The sequence below is a fragment of the Malaclemys terrapin genome, chromosome 25 (genome assembly GCF_027887155.1).
Source record: "Malaclemys terrapin pileata isolate rMalTer1 chromosome 25, rMalTer1.hap1, whole genome shotgun sequence".
Taxonomy (NCBI): Eukaryota; Metazoa; Chordata; order Testudines; family Emydidae; genus Malaclemys; species Malaclemys terrapin.
Window position 1 is genome coordinate 6,788,430 of NC_071529.1, and position 10,601 is coordinate 6,799,030.

At 51.8% G+C, this 10,601-nt stretch overlaps 1 protein-coding gene across 1 annotated transcript in view; it reads left to right on the top strand.

Moving 5' to 3' along the window:
• Nucleotides 1-10,247, top strand: part of CRHR1 (corticotropin releasing hormone receptor 1) — a 99,446-nt gene extending 89,199 nt beyond the window's left edge. Inside the window, exons 11-13 of the mRNA XM_054014455.1 lie at nucleotides 1,975-2,110; nucleotides 2,662-2,703; nucleotides 8,775-10,247. Of these exons, the coding sequence (XP_053870430.1) occupies nucleotides 1,975-2,110; nucleotides 2,662-2,703; nucleotides 8,775-8,915 (319 nt within the window). The 3' untranslated portion in view covers nucleotides 8,916-10,247. The remainder of the gene's footprint in view (nucleotides 1-1,974; nucleotides 2,111-2,661; nucleotides 2,704-8,774) is intronic.
• Nucleotides 10,248-10,601: the final 354 nt, after the last annotated feature.

The window sequence follows — 10,601 nt, forward strand, 5'->3', positions numbered from 1 at the left end:
GAAGGGCCAGGCTTTCCGAGGCTGGGGTCTCCCTCTGAAAAGCACCAAAGTGGCTTCAGAGCCCAGCCCCCAGTAGCCATAATCACCCTAATCTCTCAAGGCTTTTGAAAATGCCAGCCAGCGAGCCCAGGCCAGAGACTGCGAGCTGCTGGGTCCTTCACTAAAGGGAGCAATTAGAGGCTGAATGACTGCCTTTGCAAACGCCTCCCGCAATGGGAGCCCCCCTTCTGCTCCCCAAAGCTGGCCCTGCCAATCCAGGCACGGAGGTGAGAATGAAATGGCCACTTGGGAGCACAGCAAAGGACTAAGTAGGAGGAATTAATCGATGCGGCTCAAACACCTGCCCGCCGGCACATGGCACAGAAAATGTAACCCTTCCTCTGCTGGACAGCACTTTCCAAAAAGAGACAAATGCCAAGTCCTAATATTCCAGGGGTCTTGCTGGGACGCTGGTCCAGATTTTTAAAAATATGTAGGGGGCTCACTCCCATGGGACAGCCTTTCTTACAGGAGCTTCCCCTGCAGGACAGGAGCCAGGATGTGTCTAATAATTCTGTTCTTTACTATAGTTTTAACCAATTTGCCTGATACTGAAGTCAGGCTTACTGGCCTGTAATTGCCAGGATCACCTCTGGAGCTTTTTTAAAAATTGGTGTTACATTAGCTAACCTCCCATCACCTGGTACAGAGGCTGACTGAAGTGATAGGTTACATACCATAGCTTCTCGCAACAACCTTGTCTTCCTTGAGTGTTCCTTTAGCACCTCGATCATCCAGTGACCCCACAGATTGTTTGGAAGGCTTCCTGCTTCTGATGTACTCAAGTTTTTTTGGGTTTTTTTTTGGTTTTTTTTGGTTTTTTTGCTGTTAGTTTTTGTGTCTTTTGCTAGTTTCTCTTCAAATTCTTTTTTGCCTAATTATACTAGGCCTGCCTAATTATACTTTTCTTCTTGACATGCCAGAGTTTATGCACCTTTCTATTTTCCTCTGTAGGATTTGACTTCCAGTTTTTAAAGGATGTCTTTTTGCCTCTAACTGTCCCTTTTACTCTGTTGTTAACTATGGTGGCATTTTTTGGTCCTCTTTTTTTTTTTTAATTTGGGGTATACATTTAATTTGAGCCTCTGTTATGATTTTTTTTTAAATTCCCATGCAGTTTGCAGGCATGTCACTCTTGTGACTGTTTCTTTTAATTTCTGTTTAACTAGCTTCCTCATTTTATGTAGTTCCCCTTTTGAAGTTAAATGCTACTGTGGTGAGCTTCTTTGATATTTTCCTCCCCACAAGGATGTTAAATTTAATTACAGGATGGCCTCTATTACCAGCGGTTCAGCTATATTCACCTCCTGGACCTGCCCCTGTGCACCACTTAGGACTGAATCAAGAACTGCCTCTCCCCTTGTAGGCTCCAGGACTAGCTGCTCCAAGAAGCAGTCTAGAAAGTTTGGTGTCTAGAAAATTTATCTCTGCATCCCATCCTGAGGTGACACATACCCGGTCACTATGGGACTAGCTGAAATCCCCCATTATTGTTGGGTTTTCTGTTTGTTTAGCCTCCCTAATCTTCCTGAGTATTTCACAGTCACCATTCTGGTCAGGTGGTCGGTAGTATATTCCTACTGCTATACTTATATTATTCAAGCATGAAACTTCTATCCAGAGAGATTCTCTGGCACAGTTTGAGTCATTTAAGATTTTTCCAATATTTGATTCCGTGCTTTCTTTCATATAAAGTGCCACTGCCCCACCCACATGACTTACTCTGTCATGCCTAGATATTTTGTACCCCGGTATTACCGCATCACATTAATTATCATCATCCAGCGAGCTTCTGTGGCTGCCCCACTCCCCTGCTCACAATAATCTGTAAGAGACATTGATCCCAGCCTCCCCGCTCGGATCGGCCCACGGTAGCAGCGGGGGGAGGAATCTGCTGTGGTGCTGATGTGGTTGAACCCCGTGTTCCTTCCTCAGGAAAGCAGTGAAGGCCACGCTGGTCCTGCTGCCGCTGCTGGGCATCACCTACATGCTGTTCTTCGTGAATCCGGGGGAAGACGAGATCTCCCAGGTCGTTTTCATCTACTTCAACTCCTTCCTGGAATCTTTCCAGGTATGCGCCCAGCATCGCCCCCTCCTGGCCAGAACCCTGCCAGCACCAGCAGGCCCACGCCCCCAGGAGATATGTCACCCAGCTGGAAAATGTGCCTGAATGTGCATCAGATTGAGGTCCCCAGGCCGTATTGAGACCAGTGACCACCCTCACTGCTGGGTTCTACACAAAACCCTGTGAAATGGCAAGATTTTAGCCAGGCTGGCCCCACACCGCAACAAACCAGAGATTGGCTTAAAAATCGTGAGATTAAAGACATGAATTGAGGGGAGTCTATTTCTTTGCCTTCTGATTTCTGGGCCTGTCAGTCACACCCCGCTCACATTTCCAGCTTTTCTCTGCAACCACAGGGGTAGAAACTTCCTGTTTTGTTTAATGGCAGCCAAGATTCTCACTCCATCACTTGACTCCAGGAGCTCGGGCTTTAAGGAAAGCACACATGACAAGAATGGACATGTCTGATCAATGCAACGCAGGTGGCTATCAGCCCCAGAGCAGCCCGTGGGCACTGGTCCCCCACAGATCATAATGACTGTGTTTCTTTCTTCCAGGGCTTCTTTGTCTCCGTCTTCTATTGCTTCCTGAACAGCGAGGTGAGCATTTCCTGGTGAGGTGGGGGGATGGAAGGGGATCTCTCAGCTTTATGGCTTCCACATGGCGGTTCCCTCTGTGCCTGGCAAATGAAACAGCCCTGTCTGCCCAATCTAACGACTATTCATGGATGGGGAGATGGGCCCATCTGGTCACCCTGGGAGACCTGGGGTTTCCTGACACTTGGAGGCATAATGAAACAAATGTGGTGGTTTTAACATGTGTCCAGATCGGCTGGCAGGGGTATTAAAGGCCAGGGACCGAGGTGCATCGGCAGAGCTGGGTGTGGTCCCAAAGGAGTCAATTCATCAATGGGACCCATCTTCCCCCGGCAATGCCAGATCTGTTCCCGCAGAGCTTGTAATCGGCACTATTCACAAATACGCCAGCTCCCGGCCCTGCATTTCAGGAACAAACTCAGCACTGCATCGTCTGGAAGGCCAAGAGGCAGTCACAGCTGTATGCAGTTGCTACCTTCCCTGTCTGTACTGAACAGATTCTGGGATTGTTGCCCTCCTTGGGATTAATTTCCAAGGTACGAAACTGGGTAAGCAGGAAACACACACACACGTCACTTCTGGGGAGAGCAGGTCAAAAAATGGCAAGTATTCGTCATGGGAAAACCTCAAGCTTGAATTGTTTTCATCAGAATTTCCCATTAAACTGTCTTGGGTTGGGGGGTTTTTTCAACAAAAAAGGAAAACTGGAAACAGAAACATTTTCAGTGTCTTAAAAACATTTATGGGGGGGAAAAGTTGGGGTTGGGGGTTTTTTTGGTGAAAAGGGTCAGGTTTTGCAAATCAGAAACCAAACATTTTCCTGAAAACCGAATATTTTCACCAAAGGCTTTTACTGAAAAAAACAATTAGGCCTTGGGAAATTTTGGCCGGAACGAAACTTTCCATACAAATGTTCAGTTTGGCCCCATTTTTCATTTAACTTCCTTTTCCATGAGGACATTTCAGCCCACTCTGCTCCCGTGGCCGGAGAAAGACGCCACTGGGCTGGCCGAAGGCGCGTGAGGCTATTTTGACGCAGTGCATGGGAAAACTGTCACAACGAGACCCCAGTTCAATTTGTCCATTAGGTGGTGTCCCTGTAAACCTTTCCTAAGATGAGCAGAGTTTGCCAGGGCTGCACACCAGTGTCGGGTGCACCATCTGTTTGAATACAGGGATCGGTTCCCCAAACCTAGCGCATTGTGACCCAATGGAAAAGGAACCAAAGCCCCTCTCTAGGCTAATCAGTTGTGTTTCCGTGTTTCACATAGAATCATAGGACTGGAAGCGACCTCGAGAGGTCGTCTAGTCCAGTCCCCTGCCAGGACTAAGTATTATGCCTCCCTGCAATTGCTTTCACACCTTTGCTAGCTGTAAGAACGGATGGCTGGGTACAAGACAGATCCCGGGGGCTGGGGAACATAAAAAGCCTTTTCCGACGCCGAAGGAAAACATGGCATCTCTTTGCTGTACCCGTCCATAGCCTTCCCTCGGGGAGAGACAGCTCCCAAGCCAGCAGCTCTGTGAGCTAACAGTCTGGTGTTTGCTAAAGAATTCACCCCCCGTGGCTGTTTCTGTCCTGGGAATTTTGTGGATGGATTTTTTTTATTATTATTATTTTCAAAAACTTTCTTTTTTAAACTGTTTCCCACCTTCTGCAAAGTGGCAAAATGGTCTAGTTAATCATTCAAGGATGAGATTGGCTTTGCCTTCCCCATCACCAAGGCGGGAGGGTTTGTTCAGTTACTGAGGATGACTCTAAGCCCCTTCATGGCTTATGCTTTGATAACAGGCAGTTTGCTGTGGTCAGTCAGGCCAAAAGTGACCAGGGAGCAAATCACTTGATGATCTCCTGGCCAGTTCATTCCCTCTGAAACACCTGGCATTGGCCACTGTGGGAAGACAGGATACAGGGCTAGATGGACCTTGGAGCTTTGGTCTGACTCAGTCTAGCCGTTCTTATGTTCTAAATAGGCCCAGATCCTCAAAGGTGTTTAGGCTCCTAACTTCTGATGGAAGTATTTGAGGATTTGGGCCACAATGCTGGGCACTCAGCTATTTACCAATTCATCCTCACAACACAGCCGTGGAGAATTAGCATGGCCCCTATTTACAGAGAGGGAACTCGAGAAGTAACATGGCAAAGGGTCACGCAGTGAGTCAGTGGCAGACCGGAGTCCTGATGCCCACTTCCCTGCTATAACCACTAACCAGCACTTCCTCCCAAAGCCAGGCATAGGAGCCAGTGAGTCCCACTGCAAGTCCCTTCCTCTAATCACATGGCAGCATTCCTGGCCCAACATCCACTCCCAACAGGGAAGGAACATTCGCTAGAAAGGGACTGAAAAGATAAATGTGCTGGAATGGCTCCTGGAGAGCTTGAAACCCCGAGGGGAGATGTGGGATGGGATGAACTAGGAATCCGGGGGGCTTTGCAATGCATGGAGGGGAAGGGACAGACATCTTGGTGACAGGATGCATTGCTGCAAATTAGCCAGGGCAGCGGAGGAACTGAAAGTGGGACTTCCAAGAGGGCCTGTTGGGAAGCAGCTCAGAATCTTTCCTGAGCCCCGCAGGGGGCAGCGAAGATGGGGACAAAGAAAGGCCAGTGCTGTTTTCTCCAGGTTACCCATGGAGGGTTTTAATGCAGCGTGTTGGAGACCAGGGAGCCGATGTGTGATTCTGTTATTAGCTTCCCTGCAGACTAGCTTGTAACCTCCTTGGGGCAGAGCCATGACTCCTCTGCGTGCCCTGAGCCCTCTTGGCATTCAGCACGTGGTAAATAATAACAGCAACCCTCTGCAGAGAGGTAGCAGCTGTCGGGACCTTGCAAGTCCTCTTCCTGTTAGAGGAGAAATCAGTAATGTGGAGGCTGGGGATATTGGTGTAATTTGTTTATTTACTGTATATTCATCAGTCCTGGAACAGAGGTGGGCACAGATAGCACACAGGCAATCCCCTCTTTCAGTACACACAGCCCAAATCCCAATGCCCAGCTCCCAACTCTATCCCCGGAGCAGACTCTGCTTACAGAGGTTAAGGGAGAGAGCAAACTCTCCTGCTACTTGCAACAGCTCCCCCCAAGGAAACCGTATCTGAAAACCAACATGGCATTTCTTCCAAGACTAAAAACTTGCTCGCACACTAAGAAAAAGAATGTGTAGGTCTCTATGTAGCACTGCCGTCTGATAACAATGGCAGGGCTACATATAACAAAAATATTATTTGAGATGTGTGTTCCAAATCATATGTTTCCTGTCTAAATCATAAAGACATTTGAAGCCCAGAACAAGGGAAAGATGCTGCCAGCTACTGAATTTGTAGCAGGTGGAGAGAGGCTATTTTTTTCCATGTGGATCAGGTAAAAAGCTCCTTTCTCTGACCTCCTGTTGCTGTGATCTTTGACCCTAAACTCCGCTTCTCCTCCCTCGTCTCCTATGTCGCAAATCTGCCTGTCATTTCCTTCTGCAACCTCCCGCATATGCTACGACTTCCCATCTGCCGCTTTCCTCCTTGGTTCCTACAAGTCTATTCCCCTGCAGCAGCTGCTGTCCAGCCACATCCCCAATCACAGCTCTCCAGAGTCTAGTAAGTGCAGAATGCTGCCTTCCTCGTCAAAGAAGTATGGCCCGTGCACCCCACCCACCAACATGGTTTGGACCCAGTTCAAAATCCACCCCCCACTCCACCTTTGACCTTCTCTCTCTGTACAGCCCTCCCCACTCCCTTCCTTTAGCATTGGCGTCCTCTCTGCCCAACCCTATAGACACTGTGGGTGCAAGAGCCTTCTCCTCTGCAGCTCACGCCAGCAGCAGCAGCCTCCTTGTGTCTCTAAGTGCAGAGTCCTGCATTTAGGATGGAAGAATCCCATGCACTGCTACAAACTGGGGACCGACTGGCTAAGCAGCCATTCTGCAGAAAAGGACCTGGGGGTTACAGTGGACGAGAAGCTGGATATGAGTCAGCAGTGTGCCCTTGTTACCAAGAAGGCTAAAGGCTTATTGGGCTGCATTAGTAGGAGCATTGCCAGCAGACCAAGGGAAGTGATTATTCCCCTCTATTCGGCACTGGTGAGGCCACATCTGGAGTATTGTGTCCAGTTTTGGGGCCCCCACTACAGAAGGGACATGAACAAATTGGAAAGAGTCCAGCGAAGGGCAACGAAAATGATTAGGGGACTGGGGCGCATGACTTACGAGGAGAGGCTGAGGGAACTGGGATTATTTAGTCTGCAAAAGAGAAGAATGAGGGGGGATTTGATAGCTGCTTTGAACTACCTGAAGGGACGTTTCAAAGAGGATGGAGCTCGGCTGTTCTCAGTGGTGGCAGATGACAGAATAAGAAGCAATGGTCTCAAGTTGCGGTGGGGGAGGTCTAGGTTGGGTGGTGAAGCACTGGAATGGGTTACTTAGGGAGGTGGTGGAGTCTCCATCCTTAGAGGTTTTTAAGGCCCGGCTTGACAAAGCCCTGGCTGGGATGATTTAGCTGGAGATTGGTCCTGCTTTGAGCAGGGGATGGGACTAGATGACCTCCTGAGGTCCCTTCCAACCCTGATGTTCTATGATTCTCCATCTCATCACCGGGCTGTCGGGGCCTCCCATAGGATTGCAGCAAGGCAGGCTGGGGAGCAGTTGGCATTTGCCCCAGTGAGCAAATCACAGGCAGCTTAGGATGGGACCCCGCTGGAGACGCCCTGGGAATTTCAGAGCCCTCCAGAATTTCAGTGCTCGCCCAGGGTCACGAAGCGCTGAGATGCAGACACACCCGGTAGCCATTACGTAGACCAGGCTCTTCGATCCCATTCCTAGCTCTGCTGTCGGACAGGACACACTGCTGGACTGCGCAGTGCGTGTGGCCCGGTTCTGCTGCAGTGCCCACGGCGCAAACAATGCGCCGAGACCGGATTGCCGGCCGGGGCGGTTCCGTGGGAAACAATCGTCCCCTGCACTAACTCGAGTAGCTCGGAGCCAGGGGGACAGAAAGGGGGCAGTGCCAGCTAGTTAGCAGCCCAGGTGTTAAATATTTGGAATATTGGAATATAATGACGGGCACTAAGAAATCTGTCCCCACGTGGCTGTTTCATCTGCCCCAGCGGCTTCTGTCCCCGTTGGTGGAATTCGCACCTTGCTGCCAATCAACCGCCCTACTGCAGTAACGCCAGGCAGTATTCTTTGCGTCGTACGGGAGGTCAGACTAGATTAGCACAATGGGCCCCGCTGGCCTTGGAATCTGTGAATCTCTGATATTTACCAGCCCCCAAGGCATCTGCACCGCTCTAGGTTAGAACTGACACAGATGCGGACCAGACAAGTAATAAAGACACTCCGTGAGCCCATCGCTCACTTGCCCTCCGTCACACACTAGACAGCCTCGGGTTTATGAGCCGCTAGCCCCTTTTTCTTATAGCCGGAGTCTGGATTTATCTCCTGCTCGCTCTTTCGTGTTCCTGGAGCTGGGATCATTGCTGTTGTTTCCTGTCAGACCTTTAAAGACAGGATTTATTGAGGTCAGGGCCCAACCATGGAAAGGGACTAGCCGGGCCTGGGAGTCGGGACTCCTGGGACCTGTTCCTGGCTCTGGGAAGGAGGCTGCCTTGTCAGTTAGAGCAAGGGGTTTGGAGTCAGAACTGCTGGGCTCGAATCTCCCATTGCAACGACGCCCCCGCCCATCTGCCTCAACTCTCCCCCCAGCACACTGGGATAAGCATTTTCCGCAGATTCATAGGCTCTGGGGGTCAGAAGGCTCCACTCTGATCACCTAGTTTGACCTCCAGCATAAGGCAAGCCCCAGAACTCCAGGGTGACCTTGGGCAAGTCATGTCCCTGCTCTGTGCCTCAGTTTCCCCATCTACAAAAACGGGATAATGCCATGAACTGTCCCTTCCTTCTGGGGAGTTTGAGGGCTTAGTTCATTGATGTCTGTAACCTGCTTTCAGCCCCTTAGTTCTTAGGTGTATTGCCAGGCTGTGCAATGGGAGAGGGAAATCTTGCCCCAGTCTTGCCTCAGGGCTAAGGAAAGCCCTCTTCCGCAACATGGGTAGTAAATGCCCTGTGTGCTCTGCAATGTGTTGGCAGGTCCGTTCCGCCGTGCGGAAGAGATGGCACCGGTGGCAGGACAAGCACTCGATCCGCGCCCGCGTGGCCAGAGCCATGTCCATCCCTACGTCGCCGACACGCGTCAGCTTCCACAGCATCAAGCAGTCGACGGCTGTCTGAGCGGGGAGGAAGCCATCGCGCGGGAGGGGAGCCAAGGTTTGCAGCAGAGCCGCCGCTACTTGCACTGCAGACTGAGCACGGCCTGTGGGCCCTGTACTTCCAGGACGGACCCCCAGCCCCACAAGCACAGCAGAGTCCCGGCGGGGGCAGGGACTGTCCGACACCAAAGAAACCCCTCGCCAGTGTCTGCCCTGGGAGACCAGAGCTCAGAGAAGCTCTTTCTTATTCTCCCAAACCCTTGTGAGGCCAGAACCTCCCTGGCCCAGGACTGTGGGTCTGGGCAATATCTGGTGGCCCTGGCAAGGCCTACAGCAACTGAGGACAACGGTCCAGTCACATTATCCCAAGGCCGGCTGAGGGCAGAGCAATTCCCCGAGTGATGCCAGGTTTGCTGGAGATACGGCAGAGTCCAGCATCCGCCCCAGTCCTGACCTAGCAGCAGGTGTAGCGGAAACCCGTGTTCGTCCAGTGAGAGCCCCGGTCCGGCTAGCACTGGTCACATGGATGGGATATGACCTGTCTATGTTCTTGCCTCTCTCCCCATTCCCATGGGTATAAATCCCTCGCTCTGGTTCAGCGGCTGCACGGCAGGTCTGCATCCAAAGGCGTGGTGAAAGCCCTGTTTGTGGCACATGGCGATGGCACCTCGGGAACGACCCTGTCCGAAGCCACTGCCACCCCACGGCCCTGCTAACCCGTTCTGGGGGGCAAGGCTGGTAAACGCTGCTTCCAGGCTCCTGCTGCCAGTGCAGATGCCCTGAAGGACCTCTGCAAGCTGCGGTGTTGGGGAGGGATGCCCTGATGTGCATTAACCCAGAGGACAGACCGGCTGCTTGGGCCATGAACGCAGTTTGCCCGGTGCCATTTCTGTGCTTTGCCTTATGCCTCCGTTTTATTCCGACCCTGTGATGATTCATCCCCCCGCATCCCCCCTGTTGCCCCGCACCAAGCGGGACACCTGGCGAGGTCACGCGGCCTGCTGCAGCACTGGGGTCACCCTGCTGCCCCCCCCAACCCCAGCGTGCAGTGCCTGGCGAGGACCCGCGGCAGCCAGGCCCGCACGTAGTTGTGTGAATTCAGCGTTTGTGAGCGTAACCTGAGTCTTCATGGCAGCATTCGCCCCAGGGACCGGCCCTCATGCTCACTCCTCTGGCATTAGCCCAGCGCGAGAGTGGAACGCCCGCTGGACCCCGCCGGGCCAGCCCACGCCAGCGGAAAGCCCCTCTTCACCCGCACTAAGGTGGAAAGAGCCAGCGCCCGTAGGGAACATGGAGATCAGAGCCCAGGGGAGGAAGTGGGTAAATGAACACTAGATCAGCAATGTTAGCAGAGATGCAGCAAGTGGGGGGGTGGGGGGGTGGGAGGAGATTCTTCCTCCCAGAGCAGAGACCTGGCATAATAGGGCCATGGGCCGGGTGCGAAGAAGAGGAAGGCAGCTCCCATTGAAACACCAGGGAAAATTGAATTGGGGGGGGTGTTGGCTTCTGCCCATGGCAAGACAAGGATTTGGAGGACACCTGGGTTCACACCCGGATCCTTGGAAAAAGGGAGTCGAAAGCCCCACAAAATCTTTTAACTTCTCCCAAATCCACACGCACCCATACACCCTCACACACAGACGCACTCTCCCACACACACATACACACTCACAATCATGCAACTCACACACACATAAAGCCCCTTGGT